This window comes from Macrobrachium nipponense, chromosome 10 (genome assembly GCF_015104395.2).
Source record: "Macrobrachium nipponense isolate FS-2020 chromosome 10, ASM1510439v2, whole genome shotgun sequence".
Lineage (NCBI taxonomy): Eukaryota > Metazoa > Arthropoda > Malacostraca > Decapoda > Palaemonidae > Macrobrachium > Macrobrachium nipponense.
In genome coordinates, this window is record NC_087204.1 from 62,342,155 (window position 1) to 62,363,482 (window position 21,328).

The window sequence follows — 21,328 nt, forward strand, 5'->3', positions numbered from 1 at the left end:
CTTTTATAGGGTTTTGCAGGTTTCTGGAGGATTCGCAAAAGTTTGCTCTATTGTGAAGAACTCACATATGATAATTAGTCAGGTTCCAATGAAATGTTTGCGCTATTGTGAATTCACGCAACTCTAATCGCGTAAGTTTGGGCTACTGCTGTAGTATATACAAGGAACGATGGGGTCGGATTACCCTTACTCGACAGAGAATTTAGTGACCATGCAACGACAAGAATCTAGGAAAAACTCACAAAAAAATCACACAAATGTAGTCTGGGATCACTATAATGTTACCACAGACATCATATGGCGCACTGGAGTCAACGATGGCAAAGATACAAAGAGATTACTTACACAAGTTATGCATGGTCACCCGCAGTCACTCACTGCTCCTTCGTAGAAATACAACTCACGTTATCTGCCCTAGTTTTCTGTATGGGATTGCTGGATGAAAGGAGGACGTCTGAGGCGTGCTGGGCCTTTTTACACCCATACGGGCTATTCAATTTCGATTGAATTTACCTCTATAGAAAAGACTTTTTGTCTTCTTGCATGTTGAAATTAAATTAATATAATATAATTGATATGAGTGTATCCCACGGGTAGCTAGAGTGACGAAACAACAAAAGTACAAAATTATTCAAGAACCATTTCATTCTTGCCGCCAAATGATGAATATGTGGCGGTTTACCTACCGGCAAAGGCGGGAATACATAATACGGAAAGGCAGGAATACATCGCAAAATACCAATATTCTGTATTTTCATATTTACGTTACTAAATACTGTACTGTACGAACATATACATTTCTCTCGATAAAATGATTTGCAGTATGCTAATTTTCAAACAGTAACAAGTTAAATGGGATTACAGATTAAATAAGTTTAAATAGTACAGTAATAATAACAACAATACTGTATACTGTACCTGTAAAAATATGAGTCTATAGAGGGCTAGTGTGGACAGTGTTGAGAATATGGTTTAGGGAATAAACTTTTTTTATGAAAATAAACGTTGTGATTAGTTTTTATGTAAATGTGTTCTGGAACAATGGTATGTTAAGTCGTCTTGGCTGTTCAACTTGAATAAGATATAGTAGGTGCAAAGTTTTTGGGTAAGAATTGTTCTAAAAGTGAGTTTGGGATGGTTGACGTTTGTATGTGATACAGTGTGTATTGGGGATAGTGAAGAGAAATTACAGAAACCAGTGCATTTGCTTGTAAGAGCAGAAATATAAGTAGAATTATATGAAGAGGGTGTATTGAAACCTGGAAGAAAGGAACAGCGAATGTTAATGCTAATGATGGAGGAGTGGAGCCGTGTACCTTATGAGCATTTGGAAATCAGTACAATAGAAGAGTCAAGTTCCAGGCTATGTAAAGTAAGGAAAGTAACAAGTTGCACAAAAAATTTTTTTAGGAGAGTCAGAATGTCAGTGGAAGCTAATATTAGGAATTTAGGGTTATTGAACCAGTACTCCTTTACAGAAATGAAGTGAAGATTTTTTTGGTCATGTAGGTAAAAAAACTTCCTGTGTTGAAATGAACGGCTTGTTTATAGGGTATATGGCGCTAAAAGCATTGAAATTGTGAGAAATGTGGAGATACATAGAAATTCTAAGATTAGGTGAAACAAAGTACTACAGTTTTTTGAGGTGGTTAGAAATGGTAAAAATGGTCACAGATAAAAAAAATATATCATAGTTTGTAGAGATGATTTGGTCATTTTAAGAATTCAGGACAAGTTGTGAAAAGTGTATTAAGTAGTATGGATAGTTGAGGAAGACTTAGGAAGTGCATAATATATACAGGGGTGAATGAGTTATTAGAAAGGAAGGGCCTTAATTTCATAATATGGGCTAATTGGAAGTGAATAGTACAGCATGTGGAGGCAGTTCAACTCAATGCTGGTGGGCCATGTGTAGGTGAGTGAAGTAGTTTCTGCTTATGCAAGGCAATTCATCCATGACTCAGTAGTTAAAGTATGAATGGATTCATGACCATTGTGTTTTTTCCCAGATGATTGTCTGTTAATAGATGTGGATTATCATTAACAAATTGTTGAGATTATGTATGTGCGTGCGACCATGCCTTTTGCTATGGACAAAATAGGTATCAATTTATTAGTTTGATTATTGTTTAACTGTTTAATTTGTAAAAACATTATAATAATTAAAAAGGGCACAATGACTTTACATGGCCTCTTAACCAATCTTGTTTATTTCTAGTTGAAAAGCTGAATGCCATATCAACCTTACTTGAAGCTTTTGGTAATAGTCGGACTGTGATGAACACAAATGCCACTCGCTTCACACAGATATTCAGTTTAGATTTCGACCATTCAGGGCAGATTGCATCTGCTTCTGTGCAGGTGGGTGGTTTTCTGTTGATTTTATTTAGACCCTAGAAATGTATTTGAATTTGATTGGTCTGTTGTTTGCTAATGTAAAAGCCTGGCAACGTTAATCCCAACAAGTAATGGGACATAGTACATACGCTAAAAAGTTTGGTTATTGTCATAACAGATTGTAAGTCACTTTTAGTTTTTATTTTTGGTGTAAGCTTTTGAACTAGGCACTAGGCAGTTGCAAGTATAAGATGAACTTTTTAGAAGCTTAGGCAAGCATGTACAGAACAGAAGAGAGAGGGAACTCATTTTATATAATGAATACAGCCGATGTAAACATTTTTATGATGAAGATTAATAGATATTGTATACAGTCATAAAACGAGTGGTGTAATTCTGCATTACATACTATATTTTTTATGAACTGAAATGTATTTTTCAGGTGTACATGCCAGAGAAGACACGTGTTGTTCGAAGACCTGAGGGAGAACCCAACTATCACATTTTCTACCAGCTGCTGTCTGGCGCTGACAATGACTTACGGAGAACATTAGGCCTTGACAAACTATCAGAACCCAACCTTTTTATGACTCCACTTCAGAGGGTATGTGAAAGATATAACTTCAACCAGTGTAATGACAAATATATCTTTTATTTATTTATTATTTAGTATGTATCTTACCTACACTTAAAATAAGCTTACATCTTCATGCTGTTAGGTGCAATCAGCATTCCAAATGAGTAAAGGAATGCAGTGCTCCCCAACTTTTATGCAGTATTAGGCTCCAGAACATGCCATGGAAATGCAGAATCTGCGGAAATGCAAAAATCCCCACTAAAAAGGCTTATAACTGGCTTATAACTGCCAAATACCTAGTACCCCATAAACTGAAATGCTTATAACCGTCTATTTTAACATTTCACTGCTTAATTTGAGATTTGCATACATATTTTGTTTGTTTATCGAACATAGTTTTGCTATCGTCTGTAAATGATATTTATTTAACCCTCACACTTTCCTTTGCAGAGAATGAAAGTGTAAGGGCAGAAAGTAGTAGGTAGAGAATGGTGCTTATGGAAGATGATGTTATAGTCGGCTGAGAGTCGGTCTCGGTAATTGCTTTGCGATAGTACAGTACGTACTCACTCGCTTTGGTAGTACAATTTGAATGGGATACATCTAGGTTGATGTGGAGATTGTGAATGAGTTTCTCTTCCAGCAATCAGAAGCACTCACTTAATCATGATGCCAGCTCGCACTACGAGCGCTCGATGGTTCACACTAGCGCCTTCTATCAGTGTGTGCCATCTACCATCTAAGCTCCCATAAGCACCCTGAACAGAGGCACCAATCGTGCAAGCATCAGCGCCAAAGTGCCCAGAAATGTCAAAGCTCCCATAAGTGGCGTGAGCTTCAAAGGCCCATAAGTGCCAGAGCGTCCATAAGTGCTCATAAGCCCCAGTGCATCCATGAGCGCCCAGGACTGTCCATAAGTGCCCAAGAGTGTCCATTAGTACTCAAAATCCTCCATGACCACACACGGGGGTCCACGGTTGACCTCAAATACCATCTAAAGTGAAGATCATACAAGAAGAAAGCAACTAAAGTCTCCTTTACTGAAGGAATTTTGGCGTTGACAAGAAAGCACTAAAAGATCGTTATAGATATAAGAAGCTAAGAAGCACCTTATTTTGGAAATGCACAGTCCATCAGAGGGATTTATCCCTGTGGAGAGTTGTACATAAACCAAACAAAGTAAACTGTCAGCACATACCTTATTTTTTTCTTCTACTACTAGTCCTATAATGTTAACCACATGATTCCACACCTGGCTCCCTTTCTTCCTTCTCATGCCCTTGCCAGTCTTGTGTCTGGGTTAGTAGAAATTAACCTTCCAAGTGAATGTTGTGTAGTGGAGGAGGTGATTATCTAGTTATCTGGTCCGCCGATTCTCATAGACCTAAGTCACTGGCATACTCCCCCACACCTGGGAGGAGTCATACTGAACATCCAAGGGAGACTGGCGGGAATTACCCTGGGTAATTGCCCCTCTGTCGAACCTGTTGGATATTCCCAGGTAATGACAGACAGCCACTGGAAAGGAGTCTTCATGGAAGTGTAATGAAGGACGTGGCTATTTGGCCCTTCTGCCATCCTAGACTTAAAGTCCCTGTCATACTCCCTGCACCTGGGAGGAGACCTACTGGCGGTCCAAGGGATTCCAAGGGGATTTGGCCCTGGGTAGTTGTCCCTCAATCGAACCTTTAATCCAGGTCTTGAGTGGCAGCCACTGAAAAGGTGTCTTTACGGAGGTGTAGCAGAAGTAGCAGGTATCTGGCCCATTGGATATCCTAGACCTATAGTCCCTGTCATCTCCCTTGGGAAGAGACACGTTGGCGGTCCAAGGGAATCCACTGGATCTCCGGGTAGTTGGTCCCTCAGTCGCACCTGTAGCCAATCCCAGGGGACAATAGACAGCCAGTGGAAAGGCATTTTCTTGTATGTGCACTGTCTTTTGTCAAGTTCAGAGGCTCCCAGCCCTGAGCAGGGGCACTATTGTGGTATTCGAGACCATTAAAAAGGTCTGCCGGGGACGTGTCTCACACCCCCTCAGAGGCTGCATAAGGTTAGAAAATCTGTGACTTTTTGCAGTTCTTTTTCTGGTACAACATGGAGCAGTTTTTTTCCAGAATGTTCAGAAGTTCTCTCAAGTGCCTGCTGGTACCAAAGAAAACAGTGGATCCCAGGCATCCTCTTACTCCCGATCTCCCAGTGGTTGCTGAGCAGCCAGTTACTCCTGAGTGCCTAGTAGCTCCTGAGCATCCAGTAATTCCCCAGCGCCCATTTGTGCCCACTCACAGAATTTTATGGACATTTAGTCATGCGTTTGGCACAAGTACCAGAGTTTAAGGTGCCAATTCCCTCACAAGCAGCTCCTACTTCTTTGAGTTTGGATCCATCACTAGATTCCACAACCTTGACCTTTGTGATTGACGATTTTTTTAAGAGTTTGACTTTTGGCAGGGAGCAGAGAAGGCACGTGTCTTTGGCATTCCTCTAGTACTTCAATGGATCTATCCTTAATGAAGTTTTTATCCAGTGTCTGATTTGTCTTTACTGGAACCAGGAATGAGAGTCATCACATAGGTTTGCTGCCCAAACCTATCTGGTGCAGACAAGGATAGTTGGATTGTCTGCTCATGTCCTAGATTTTGGAAGAGAGAGCTGTTGTACTCCCACTTTTCTTCTTCTCAGCTCCTGATGATGAGCTCCCAGCTTTATTTTCATAGTTTAAAGTATTTTGTGGCTCTTATGGATCCTTTCAAGATTCTCCTTTCTGCAATGAACAGTCCCACATAGTCTTTGGTCTGTGCGAGGTATAAACCACAAACTTGTCAGCTGGTCTGTAAGGTCCGAGAGGCTGCACATAATTCGTTTCTCAATAGTTTTATGGAAAATAAGTATGCTCAGACCATATCTAGTGACTGGCATGTTATAGCGAAAGGAAGCATAGGATTTTTCCTTATTATCCCTTTGCCTTGTAATAAGGTGTCAAGTCTTGCAGAGCCAAGGACGCAATGCACCTGAAGCACTTACCACTCTCAGTGGATGGGTTGTGGTTTCATCTCATTGTGGGTGACAATATTGCATGGTTGTTTTATTTTGGTGCTGCGCCCAGGGCAAGGGTAGGCACCTGTCGTGCTTTACCATTTGCTGTAAAGCTCCCACTTATGTAGTAGGTGACACTTGGCTATACTGCCACACCACTACAGGTTAAGATGAGAACCAACCAGAGGCAGTATCCCAGTAGCTCTCTTAACTGATGAGGAACGAGAAGCATTGTATTCAATCCTAGCAACATCTCTATTTTAATTTATTACATAATTTAATACTTTAGCGTAGAATATGTCCGTGACTCCCACCTCCTGTCAATTTGGGAATCAGATATGTAATTACTTGGTAAGTTACTTATATAAAAAAGACTTTTTATAATAAAATAATTTTTTTATATACTTACCAAGTAATTACAGAATTGGAGCCCACCCCCCTCCCTGCTGATGGACATAAGGCGGTAGGTAGCAAGCCGTAGGACGGCTTCTGGCAGGTCCAATTTAGCAGTTCTCTGGTATTATAGCAATATTTTACCTTAGAAATAGTGCTGAAGGAACTTATTTCACGGCTTCCTCGCCCAGAAATAGATTTTTCCTACGTCAAAATCCCATTTTTGTTTACAGTTGTTCCTATTCTCCCACTAGTGGGCGGGATGGTCACCTACACAGTGGTTTGAAGCGTTACTCACAAAATTTTGAATTCAAGCTGCCATGTAAGTGGAACTTATAGGTATGTAATTAGTTGATAAGTACTATATACACAAATTTATTTATTTATAATAATGTGATTTTTAGTAATGTCAATTTTCATATTTTGTATGATTTTATTTTTTCCAGCTCATTAGAGACAGTTATTGGAAGATTGGGTTTGTTTCAGAGTGAAGACAGACAAAAAGCTGGTATTGCATGGGCCCGAATAAGAGCTGCTTTAGATGTTCTTGGGGTGTCTTCTGATGAGCAGCATGCTATCTGGAGTGTCTTAGCTGCTATCTACCACTTAGGCACAGCAGGGGCAGTCAAAGGTGAGAGAGGGAGTTTCTTTAAATAGTGAACATTAGTATTATTTGTCTGCATTGAACATGTTATGTACTTCTGTTAAAAAGAAAACTTTGACTTAAAGGTAACACCGAGTATGATACAAAGTTTTAAAGAGTTCTTAAGTAAAAGTTGAAGGCAATATTTTTTTATCTTAAGATGTGAAAAACATGAAACATTCAAACAGGAAAGGAATACATTATTCCAACCAGGGTTGGGTAAGTCTAACATGCTTCATGCCATGTCATGGAGAAAAACATGGGACATCAGTAAAAGAAAATAATTTTCTACAGATTTAGAAATGATAAATTTCATACCTACAGACCATATTTAAATTCACCTGAAAACCAAAATTAGATCAAAGTTAAGAATCTACTTACATTGCAATACATGAAATCAAACCTGGATATGAGGAAACATGGAAGTAGGTAGGCTCTGTGATTTTGATTCCCTGTATTTATAAATTCCCTGTATTTATAAAGGTATGTAGCCACCTGGGGGGGGCAACCAAGTCCTTATGGGTGCCGGTCCCAAGCCCGGATAAATAGGGAGGGTTGGTGTCAGGAAGGGCATCCGGCTGTAAAAATCTGTGCCAAAACCAAAAATGGAATGAGCCGAAATATGGAAAGAGGTAATCGCTAGGGCGTACTCCGTAAACGACGCACAGAGACATCGCCCTAACTCTGTGGTAAGGCGAGGGCTACTGCATCAGGAGCGGGTGCAGCTAAAGAAGCGAGCTCACATTGGGTTCAGAGTATGTCAGCTAAATGTTGGGTCCATGACTGGGAGAGGTAGAGAATTGGCTGACTTGATGAGAGAAAAGAAAGTAGATGTTGTGTGTGTGCAAGAAACGCGGTGAAAAGGAAATAAAGCTAAAGAGTTGGGAGATGGATATAAGCTATATTATAGTGGAGCAAATAAACAAGGTAGAAATGGAGTTGGCATAGTACTGTCTAGTGAACTAAAGAACTCGGTAATAGAAGTGCATAGAAAGAATGACCGTATCATCAGATTGAAGATATGTTATGGAGGAGAGATTCTGAATATTATAAGCGCATATGCACCACAAGTTGGTTGCACAGAAGAAGAGAAGGGAAATTTCTGGAGAGACATGGATGGAATAATGCAAGAACTGGAAGAGCATGAGAGGGTGATAGTTGGGGCAGATTTGAATGGCCATGTCGGAAGTGAAAATGAGGCGATTGGGCAGGTGCATGGGGGCCATGGAATTGGGGAGAGAAACCCAGAAGGAGAGAGTGTAGTGGACTTTGCTGTGTCATTCGACATGGCAATAGTAAACACATTCTTTGAGAAGAAAAGGGAACACCTAATAACATATAGGAGTGGGGGAAGATTCTCCCAGATAGAATATTTCTTGTATAAAAGGATAAATCTGGTGGAGGTCAATGAAAAACGTTGCAAAGAAGTTATTCCAGGCGACCATGTAGCCCCCCAACACAGGCTGCTATGTATGGACTTGAAGTTGAAAAGGGAAAGAAAACCAAAGCTAAAGGGATAAGGAAAATTAAATGGTACGAATTACAGAAGGAAGGGATAAGAAGAGAGAGTTTAAGAGGAGGGTTTTGGAGGATATTGATATAGGGATTGAAGATGTTCAAGAATGGTGGGCACGAAATGCAGCAGTAATAAGAAGGCATGGAAAGGAGCTGCTAGGAGAGACATCTGGTATCATATGGGAAGAAAAGGAGAGTGGGTGGTGGGATGAAGACATTGAGAAAGCAGTAAAAGATAAGGAGGAGGCCAAAGAAAAGAGATGGGAAGAGTCACAGTCAGTGGAAGACAGAAATAGGTACAGAGAGAAAAACAAGGTGGTGAAAAAGGTGGTAGCCCAAGCTAAAGCAAAGTCGTATGATGATGTGTATAATGAGCTGGGGACAAAGGAAGGATTAAAGAAGATGATCAAGCTATCAAAGGCTAGAAATAAGTGCACCAAAGATATAACACTATCAACAAACAAATAAAGGATCAAGAGGGTGTAGTGCTTAGAAAGGAGGAAGACATTGTGAAGAGATGGAAAGAATATTTCGAACAGTTGTTAAATGAAGAAAATAATAGACTAATAAGAGAGGATGGGCAAGTGAACATTGGCATGGTAATGAGGTTTTCTAGGCAAGAGGTACTAAATGCACTGAAGAAGATGAAGAATGGAAGGGAAGGCAACCGGACCAGACATGATCCCGGTGGAGGCATGGAAAGCATTAGGAGATGAAGGAGTGGATATACTGTACGATCTTATGATAAAGATCCTTGAACAGGAAAAGATACCAAATGAGTGGCGTGGGAGTATATTGATCCCAATTTTTAAAGGGAAAGGCGATGTCCAAGAGTGTGGTAATTATAGGGGCGATTAAATTGATGTCCCACACTTTGAAGATACTGGAAAGGATGATAGATGCTAGACTGAGAGAAGAAGTACAAATAGGTAAGGAGCAGATGGGATTTATGAAGGGAAGGGGAACAACAGATGGTATGTTTTGTCTGAGGCAAAATAATGGAGAAATTCGGGGAAAGACAAAAGGGACCTACATATGTATTCATTGACCTTGAAAAGGCTTATGACCGAGTCCCGAGACAAGAGGTATGGAGGAGCCTGAGGGAGAAGATGATGCCAGAGAAGTATGTGCGATTGATACAAGAGATGTACCGGAATGTATTTACCAGAGTGAGGAGCAGTGTTGGGGAGACAGAAGGTTTTGAGGTGAGAGTAGGATTACACCAGGGTCGGCTCTGAGCCCATTTATCTTTAACATAGTGATGGATGTTTATATATAGAGGAAGTAAGGGAGACAGTACCATGGAACATATTGTATGCGGATGATATTGTTCTGTGTGCAGAGAGCAGGGAAGATCTGGAAGTGAAATTGGAAAGATGGAGACAAGTACTGGAGGACAGAGGAATGAGAATAAGTAGATCCAAGACAGAATATATGTGTACCACACTGAGGGGATGATAGAGAAAGTATTCAGCTTGGTGGAGAGCAAATAAGGAGTGAGTTGATAAGTTTAAGTATTTTGGGGTGATCTTTAGTTACGCTGGAGGAAGTATGGAAGAAGAAGTAAAACATCGGGTACAGGCAGGCTGGAACAACTGGAGAGCGGCCTCGGGAGTTCTTTGTGACAAAAGAGTGCCGCTTAGGTTAAAAGGAAAATTTCACAAGACGGTGGTAAGAACAGCAATGCTGTATGGTACGGAAACAGCAAGCATGAGAAAAGCAGAGCAGAAGAAGATGGATGTGGCAGAAATGAGAATGCTTAGGTGGATGTCTGGGGTAACAAGAGTGGATAGGATCAGAAATGACTACATAAGGGGGTCAACTAAGGTGGTGGAAGTATCAAAGAAAGTGCAGGAGGGGAGGCTGAGATGGTATGGACACCTGTTGAGGAGAGATGAGGACCACACTGGGAGACATACTATGGGGGTGGAGGTGCAAGGAAGAAGAAATAGAGGGAGCCAAGAAAAGAGATGGAAGGACTGTGTGAGAGGAGACTTAAATGAGAAGGGAATTGATGAGGCAGAAGCACAAGATAGAAATAGATGGAAACGGCTCATCCGAAACGGCGACCCCTCCCCCATATAAAAAGTGGGAACAAGCTGGGAAGAAGAAGAAGATTTATAAAGGTATGAGATCTTTATTCGCATATTCTACCAAGGCCAGAGTTAATGGACAAAGAAGAGCAATTTTAAGTTGTGGGAGAGCAGCAGGGAATAGTTGTAGGTGAAGGAAGCAGTATGGAGGTTTGAATGTTACATTTTGTGTTGAATATTACAATTTGTGTAGCCAGAGTGAATATTTATGTCTACAAAGACACAAAGCAAAGGCACCAAAACTGAAAACTTTGCCACTCCAAAGAACAAGAAAATATTAACTGGGAGACTTCATGAAAGGTTACCTGATCCACTGAGGTTAGATAGTTCCTTAACTCAAGGGTTGACAAAACTTGAAACATTCTGAAGGAGTCTGTGAGCTGAAGTTAGTGAGAATGCTCTGGTCAGCCACTGGTTTCAACTACTGAGGTGTTTACTGATCATTAAGGTCCAATGATAAAAGCATAGATGGAATGGCAGCTGGTTGTATAGAGTGTTCTTCCCTTATTATAATTTTCCCCATTTAGCTTTTCTGAATTGGCATACGTACTTGCAAAATGTAAATCTTTAACATATTACAAAGTAACAGTGAAGTGTTTTGTGGGCCTTTTATTATATATATTATATATATATATATATATATATATATATATATTATATATATATATATATATATATATATATATAGTATATATATATATATTATATATATATTATATATAAATATATATATATATATATATATATATATATATATATATATATATAGATATGATATATATATAATATATAGATTATATATATATATATATATGTATGTATGTATGTAATGTATATTTTTGTATAGATATATATATATATATATGTTATTATGTAGTATGTATATTTTATATATATATATAATATTATTATATATAATATATATATATGTATATATATAGATGTATGATACTATTATATATATATGTATATGCTTAAAAAATCACAATAGGTGCACGTGCCTTCATTAATAAGTGAATACCACAGAAAAAATGATAGTCAGAAATCCAAGCGCTTTCGTCTTTTGACAATTAACCATCTGGTATTTTTTATCTGTTGTTTTTTACCTGATAACTTTCTCTCCATTATATATCATTTATTTCTTGACAATGTCCTTAGTAAAGACGAAAGCGCTTGGATTTCTGACTATCGTTTTCCTGTGGTATTTCGCTTATATATATATATATATATATATATTATATATATATATATATATATATATATATATATATATATATATATATATATATACATACATCGAGCTACAAATGTCCTTTAATATCTAATTTGGTCTGCCTCAGAATTAATGTATTTTCATATATGTTAACCGAAGGGGAATTTTTTAGGCAATAAGAGATTTGTCGGCTTACAGGCATGAACCATCAAACCCAACAAAGCCAGGACAACACGCGAAGCTGTAAACCACACTGCAACTGCAACCCTCTTTTGCTGTGGCTGTGTGGTTTATAGCTTTACTGTGCGTCCTGGATTTGTTGGGTTCGATGGTTTGTGCCCGTGAGCCGACAAATCTCTTATTGCCTAAAAAATTCCCCTTCGGTTAACATATATTAAATATATTAATTCCGAGGTAGAGCGAATTAGATATTAAAGGACATTTGTAGCTCGATGTGTATTATATATATATATATATAATATAATATATATGTATATATATATATATATATATATATATATATTTATTATATACCTCAAGATACGAAAGGCTCAACTTACGAAAAACTCGAGATACGAAAGCCAATACGAAAAATTTAACGGCTCTACATACGAAAAGTTTTCAAGATACGAAAGGTTTCTGAAAGTCCAAGATTCGCCCGGATAACAATTTTGAAAATCACGCCGCGCGCCGCGGTCTTAGTACTAGTAGACTCGCCACCATCCTCCTGTTCTCCCATTGGTTCCTTCTCTCCTATTGGCCAGCGTCCCTCCCATCATGCATCTCCTATGTACACGTGGTGGCGTGCTTCGGCCACTCGGTACCAGCATTGTTATACTACGCATGCGGTATTCGTTTTCGGGATCATCAATGTGTACGTTATTTAAAAAAAAAAGTGACCAAGATCTCTCACATGGGATAAGTGATCAAGGTCTCTCTCATGGGATAACTGGAAACTTTGCAAAGTTGAAAGTAGAATATCCACTCCTGCTGAACAGAGGGTGTAGACCAATCATTTACAACATGCATACCAGTACGTATAATCAAGGCACTTCAGTTTATGTTGAAGGTCAGCAGCCGAACATTCAGTACCCCCAAATCAGTTTGCAGAGAGAGCATTTGGCTTGAACAGGGTTTTGATGGACACCCGGGCCAAACAGAGTACATGAGGTGCAAAAAAAGAACCAAGTGATACAAAACAGAAAGTTGAAATTCTGAAAAAAAAAAAAAAACCTACGTAAAGTAAAAAAAAAGTAAAAAACAAAAAAGTTAAAAATCAAAAAAGAAAAAAAAAACGGCAGTAATTAAAGCCGCTTTTCATAAAGTGCAATCATTTGTAGAAGACACCCCCCAAAAAGGCTCACACTGGAACATTGTGTACGTATATTTTTTAAAGTGTACATACGTACATATTTACAAAAGAAAAAAAACGGCAGAAATTAAAGCCGCTTTTCATAAAATGCAATCATTTGTAGAAAACACCCCTCGTAAAGGCTCACACAGGAACATTCTGAAAAGTAGGCAGAAGCAATCTTCCTTGGATAGTTACGTATGTACGTTAAGCCATCACTCGAAAGGTAAGCTTCCACATTTTACGTACAGTATATTTCTTGTTACCATGTACACTAATATATCCTTATTTACAGGTTATATTTTGCATTTTTTTATTAATTTAGGTATTGAATGGTCCAATTGTTGTAGTATTTCATTGCTTATAGGTCAATTTAGCTTTATTATGAAATTTTACTGGGGTGTTTTGTTTTGGAGGGCTTGGAACGGATTAGCCATTTTACATGTAAAATGTGGGCCAAGATTACGAAAGCCTCATGATACGAAAGGCGCCTAGGAACGGATTAATTTCGTATCTCGAGGTACTATATATATATATATATATATATATATATATATATATATATATATATATATATATATTATATATATATATATATATATATACATATACATATATATATTATATAGGGTCGTGTGGTCACGACCCTGACAGTAAAGTGAATAATATTCATAAAAAAAAAAGTTATTGAGCTACAGGAGAGATTTTGTGCTTAAAAGAAAGCTTAACTAATTCCCCATCTTATGCTATGAGTTTCATATCTGTAGATATCATAGTATTGGTTTTACAACCATTTTTAAAATCCAGAATTCTCTGTCCAGGTCGAGACCGCGTGCTCACGACCCGGACGGGGGTGTGGTCTCAACCCGGACAGATGTTTTGGTCCACCAAAAACACACTTACACCAATGTTTTATATTTTTTTAAACTAAGAACATCCAGAACATGACACTGAAAGGTGGAATAAAACAATTGGTAGCAAAATATCAATGTAATAAAAAAATATATATGATAAAAAAAAGGTAACTGAATTCCTTAAAACTACGCCTTTTTTCTTTCGTATGGCTTGTTTTCTTTCTATTAGGAAAATCAAAATGGGTGAACACTGAATAGGGATACAACTTACAACTTTAATTCTAATCTGTATAAAAACTAATGACTAAAACTAGCTAATAACTAAACTAGCTAGATGAAACGGCCGAATGGCGCCATGATCGTTAAAGGGTTAATGCATGTTAAAGTCCCTCAAGGGAGGGAGCACCTTGATCAGGTTTGCTTGTCGTTGGGTGGTCTTTATCTCACATATGGTACATTATAGTTGTAAGAACTATGCAATCATTCACTTTTTAATTGGTTTTTCCAGTACACTTAATTTGCATGAATTGTCAAAAATTGTCCGAGTCGAGAACACGGCATAATTTTGTTTAGCGGGCACCCCAAACGAGTCCATTCTTGTTTAGGCACTCCGTATTATCACTGATTTTATGCCAATATGGCTATATTACATAACAAAACTTATCACAGTAATGAGTTGTTGAACTTGGTCCCGTTATCAGATAATGAGCTGCGGGGCAGAATATGTGCAAAACATCTTATCAAGGAGAGCGATTGCACATTCCTTAGCTCCGTTACTAGTTAGTACTATCAACTCTTGTTAGCGCGTCAATACACACTAGTATAATTTTTATTTCCTTTACTCATGGTATAAATATTGGTGATAAGATCTATAGATACTCTTTCGAAAGGAGTCTGTGGGATAGGGTTCACCATACAGAGGAGCTTTCTCGGAAAAATTTCATTAGGGAACAAGAAAGAGATGAAGATTTAAGGGAACTGCTCAAGTATGTTAGAAATGAAAGAAAATATAGCCAACAAGAATTAACCGAACTATATAGGTAGGAGGGTTGGATGTCCCACAGATCCATTAACTGACATAGACGACATATTAGTTTGGATGTGTCACGTATATAACCCATTTGGTCAATTTCTAGGTGTGCTTCACAAAAGTGTCTAAGAAACAAAGTCGTTGAGCTAATGCATGACGATGACATGAGAGCTCACCCAGGAAGGCATGAGACAATTAGATTAATACAAAGAACTTTGCATTGGAAGGGAATTCACAAGGATGTTAGTAATTATGTGAAGAGCTCAAATGCATGCAACAGTTACAAAGTAAGAACAGATAAATAAGTACCTCTAGGGAAATACTACAATTATGTCATTGCATATTGTTTAACTCTGTTTTCTTCTTGACTTATCATATTTATATTATCACTTTGCGAAGCATACCTTGATAATGCATCCGCCACTTTATTCGCCTTCCCTGGAACAACACCTCAGTGGTGTGGTTGGTATGGTGTTGGCGTCCCACCTCGGTGATCCCGAGTTCGATTCTCGGCCATTCCACTGAGGAGTGAGAGATGTGTATTTCTGGTGATAGAAGTTCACTCTCGACATAGTTCGGAAGTCATGTAAAGCTGTTGGTCCCGTTACTGAATAACCACTGGTTCCATGCAACGTAAAAACGCCATGCAAACAAACAAACCAACCTTCCCTGGAACATATTTCACCTCTGTATCATAGTCTTGGGCTGTCATGAACCAATGGGCTCTACTTCCAGTAAAATTAGGTTCTTAAGCATTTCTACTGCAGCTGAATGATCCGTGAACACTGTTATCTTATAACCAAAAATGATATACCTGAAATGCTTTAAAGCAGCTATTATAGCTAGAGACTCTAGGTCGGTTACTATAATAATAATAATAATAATAATAATAATAGTAATATCCTTTACTTCAGCTCATGGAATATACAAAATACAGACAGTAACATACACAATCTAGATACATGAGACAACTTGATAAAAAAAATGAATAGTCGGCACTTATCCACAAAATAGCTGAGGTAGAATAAAAGATAGTAATCATAATACTGGTAATAACAGTAATAATATTGGTGAGAAAAAAATACATTGAGAGTTATAACAGTTAGTGCACAGATTATATAACTTATATTTCGACTAGAGACCTTAGATGGTTACAGTAGTCAGGTCCAGAGGGCTAAATCGAAAATACTTTAACTTGATAGTATTCACAGTAATAATGAAAAAGTAAAATATCAGCAATAAATATAATAATAATGACAGAATGTGCAGATGACATCTTGCCAATACAGAGATTAAGTCCTTTAGGGGACAAGTCCTCATTTTCCCCTCTTTCCCACAATTTAGATCTTCTTGCTTCACTCCTTAGGATGCTTTGTATGAGCGAGTTGCTGCTGTTTTCTATGAACATCTATGTGGTGGAGTGGTAGCAGGGAGTGTTTGTGAGGCGTCTCAAAATGTCATTGTGCACAACAGTGATATGTCTCATAGTCTCGGGTATAGTTTGTCCAGAGGGATCACCCATTGATACTGTAGCAGTACATCTGGGTGACAGAAGGCAAACCTCCTTGCAATCATGTTGCCCGTTGCACATAGTTTACGACGCCTCTGTTCAATGTCTGCTGTATCTTTTAGGTCGTCGGTGATAATGTGACCCGAATGTGGAAATTCATGCACAAATTCCAGCCGATGGTTTCCGAGGAAAATTTGTTGTTCTGCAATATACTTAAGCGACCTCGGGAGCAGCGACATGCACTGGGTCTTGGTTTCATTGTAAATTATATCAAAATCCTCTGCATATTGGCGGCAAGTGTCGATAAGTCGTTGGAGACCTTGCACTGATGGGCAAATCAGAACCATATCATTGGCATAACAGAGGTTGTTTATAGTAGTTTCATTGAGTTCAGTTTGACATTCAAGGCATCTGTGTACGTATTAAACCATCTGTGTACGTATTAAACAAGTATAGAGAGAGAATGGCCCCTTGCCGAAGTCCGTTCAGGGAGCTAAAGGTGTACGATAATAAGTTACCCCATTTGACACAGAGTTGCTATGTGGAGAGCCAGCAATGTAAAATACCAATTAGATATAGGGGTGTGCCTCTTATATGCAGCTTCAGGAAGAGCTTCAGGTAGTTTACTCAGTCAAATACTTTTCTCACATCCACAAAACAAAGGAAAACAGGAGAGGCTGATGATAGGTAGTAGTTCAGCAATTCTTTCAGTATGTAGATGTTGGTGTCGGTTGAGTGGTTTGCTTTAAACCCGAACTGGTTGTCAGTGGTGTGTAGAAAGGGGAGAAGTCTCACTAGAAGAACCGACTCAAGTATCATCTATGCAATTATTGTGATTGCAATTGGCTGGTAGTCGCCAAGGTCAACTGAATCCTTTAGCTTGTTTTTGATTAATGATATCAAGCGAACTAAGAGTAGGGAGTCTGGAAGAAACTGGTGAATTATGCACGCATTGAATAGGGCAGCTAGAAAAATGTAAATTATCGGATGGGAGAATTTGAAAGCCTCTGTGGGAAGACCATCACAGCCGGGCAATTTATTATTAGGTAGGCTGTTTATGGCATCGCTGATGTTACCTGGTGTAATACGGTCTGCAAAATTAACTGAATGGTGTCAGTAAGGAGGTTATCTACATCCCTTTGGGAATCTCAATCATTTATGCAATTCAGGATATTGTTGAAGTGATCGCCCCACATACTTGCAATAGCCTTGTCTCCGATTGCTTCCCCTACTCTCTGTGATAGGTTTTTAGTTTGGGGATTTAAGGACTGGATATCTTTCCAAAGACGAGGATAATCACTAGATTCTATGTTTCAGACATTGTATCAGCTCTTACTTGTTTTTCATTTATTCTGCAGTGCTTAAGAGTAAGTTTGAACTGCGCTCTCATCTGTTTCATTATTAATGCAGTGTGTCCTTCCCTCGTGCTACCATTTTGTCTCCACAGTAAAAACATTTCTCGTGAGTATGTATACAGGTCTTTAACCAAGTCATTCTATCCAGGTATATTACGAGAATAACCTTGACGAAATCTGTAGGCAGCCCTGCCCGAAGCAAGCATAGCGGAGATTATGTTCCTGTGGTGGTCATTTCTACAATTTCTGTTAGTACAAAGGCGTCTACCGGTTGAAATATTGACCGCAACCTGGTTTCCGTGGTCGCCCTAAAGTATCTGGTTTTCTGTTGGTTTTTAAAATCCCAGTTTACCGCTGGTGGGCGGTCAGTTAGGGGGTTCACGGTATGTGATCGTAGCCTGTTGCAAGTTTGTAGTGAATATTGCAGGTCATAATAGAATCATGAAGTTGTGGAGATGTGATGCAGTGGTCCAGCCAGGAGGTTGTAATTGTATCCGTTCTATTACGTACATATGAATAGGAGGAGGGAGGGAGGAGCATTACATCACTAATTTGGAGAGCATGATTTTGAAATTAGCATGATTTTGACAGAAGCGAGTAAGTTCATTATAAAATTGTTTTGTGGGGTGTAGAATTAAGGTCCCCAATTATACATATATATATATATATATATATATATATATATATATATATATAATATATATATACATATTATATATATATATATATATATATATATTAAAGTCACATCACAATTAGCGTGATTCATGTACATATAGCGAGCTACAAATGTCCTTTAGTATCTAATTCGCTCTACCTCGGAATTAATATATTTTCATAATGTTTAACGAAGGGGAGTTTTTATGTGATAAGATTTGCCAGCTGATGGGCGCAAATCATCAACACTGTTGTCCTGGATTTGAAGGTGTTGATGGTTCGCGCTCGTGCCGCCAGCAAATCTCTTATCACCTAAAAAATCCCCTTCCCCTTCGGTTAAACACATGAAAATATATTAATTCCGAGGTAGAGCGAGTTGGATATTGAAGGACATTTGTTGCTCGATACATTATATATATATATATAAATATATATATATATATATATATATATATATATATATATATATATATATATATACAGATAGTACCTCAGGATTTTTTCGTATCTTGAACCACATTTTACATGTAAATTGCCTAATTCGTTCCAAGCCCTACAAAAACACCCCAATAAATTTTATAATAAAGCTAAATTGACCAATAAACAATGAAATACAACAATTTGGACCATTCAGTACCTAACTAAACCTACAATACTACTATGTACTATATACCTGTAAAGAAAGTGTATTAGTGTACGGTACAAGAAATACTGTACATACGTATGTAGTAAAATGTGGAACCTTACCTTTCAAGTGAGGCGATCTCCGAAAGTGGCGACAGAGGAGGAGGACAAATGGCAGAAAACATGAATAGTACTTAACTTTATGAAACACATTAAAAATGGCAGAAAACATTAACACTAAACTTTACAAAACACATTAACAAATGGCAGAAAACATTAACACTCAACTTTACAAAAAACTTAAAATTAAATATTTGTTTTCTTTTTTTGAATTTTACATTTTTTTTTTACTTTTTTATACTTTATGTTTTTTGCAAAATTTCAGTTTCTTCATCACTTTCAACTTTCTGGTTTTTCGTATCACTTGGATCTTCCTGTTTGCTTACTCCTGCTAAAGGCCTCTTTAAAAAATAATTATCCAAGGAAGATTGCGTCTGCCTGCTTTTAACAGTGTTCCAGAAACAACTCGGGCAAACGTCATCGAACTGCGCAAGCATAAGACCGGTGTAAGCCTTTTCAGGGTGTCTCTTTTCTTCAAATGATTGCACTTTATGAAAAGCAGCTAGAGCATCCTTAATTTCTGCCATTGTCATAGGGTCTTCCTCCTCCTCCTCGCCGCTGCTAGAGAACTCTTCTTGAACGACCTTATGTTGCATGGCCTCCAACTCCTTCAGGTCATCCGTCGTAAGTTCCTCTTGGTGCTCCTCGAGAAGGTAATTGATGTCGTCCTCGTCGACGACCAGCCCCATGGACTTGCCAAGTGCAACGATCTCGTGAAGATCTGGTTGCAAAACAGTTTCAGGATCGTCAACTGTTTCTGAATCTGCATCATCTTTGCCCACATCGAATCCCTCGAAGTCTCGGGCAGATACGGCATCAGGCCAGAGTTTCCTCCACAAGGAATTTAAATACTGTAAGGACAACTCTCTCTCTCTCTCTCTCTCTCTCTCTCTCTCTCTCTCTCTCTCTCTCCTCTCGAATCTCCTCTCTCTCTCTCTCTCTCCTCTCCACAAGATACTTGTCCATACATTTAGTGTTTCTGTTTCTTCTTTTATCTCTCTCGCTCTCAGCAAAAGAATGATAGACAGACAACATAATTGCACAGTCCTCTCTTTCTCTCTTCTCTGGAGAAATATGTATTTATGGGAGGGGAAAAAAGTTGCCTACAGCGTTCATTTCAATCTATTGAAACCTAAGGAGTTATTTCTCTCTCTCTCTCTCTCTCTCTCTCTTGTATTTTAATGAAAATATACAGTAATTTGTGAATACACAGTGTTGCACATGAAGAAAAGTAAATTAGTGATAATTTTAGAGATACGGCCCTAAGAAAAATTGCAAATTAGTAGTGAAATTTTCCCTGTGGACATGTTTTCAAGAACGTCGTTCCGGCTTACGACGATTTTCGGGTTACGACGCGTCTTAAGAACGGAACCCCCGTCCGTAACCCAGTGACCGCCTGGTATATATATATCTGTATATATATGATATATTATATATATTGATAATATATATATATATATATATATATATATATATATATATATTATATATATATATATACACACACACATATACAGTAGTACCTCGAGAATACGAAAGGCTCAACTTACGAAAAACTCGAGATACGAAAGCCAATACGAAAAATTTAATGGCTCTACATACGAAAAGTTTTCAAGATACAAGTAAGGTTTCTGAAAGTCCGAGATTCGCCCGATAACAATTTTGAAAATCGCGCCGCCATCTTAGTACTAGTAGACTCGCCACCATCCTCCTGCTCTCCCATTGGTTTCCTGATGCTAGTCATGGCCATGAAATCCTACTCTCCTATTGGCCAGCATCCCTCCCATCATGCATCTACTATGTACATGTGGTGGCGTGGCTCGGCCACTCGGTACCAGCATTGTTATAGTACGTACGCGGCATTCGTTTTTGGGATCGTCAATGTGTATGTATTTAAAAAAAAAAGTGACCAAGATCTCTCACATGGGATAAGTGATCAAGGTCTCTCATGGGGATAACTGGAAACTTTGCAAGGTTGGTAGAATCTCCACTCCCTGCTGAACAGAGGGTGTAGACCAATCAT

At 38.4% G+C, this 21,328-nt stretch overlaps 1 protein-coding gene across 8 annotated transcripts in view; it reads left to right on the forward strand.

Moving 5' to 3' along the window:
• Positions 1-21,328, forward strand: part of LOC135223644 (unconventional myosin-XVIIIa-like) — a 1,035,943-nt gene that overhangs the window by 576,449 nt on the left and 438,166 nt on the right. For all 8 annotated transcript variants that reach the window (XM_064262281.1, XM_064262286.1, XM_064262283.1 and 5 more), the window contains 3 exons: positions 2,219-2,361; positions 2,780-2,941; positions 6,827-6,971. In XM_064262281.1, coding sequence (XP_064118351.1) covers positions 2,219-2,361; positions 2,780-2,941; positions 6,827-6,971 — 450 coding nt within the window. The remainder of the gene's footprint in view (positions 1-2,218; positions 2,362-2,779; positions 2,942-6,826; positions 6,972-21,328) is intronic.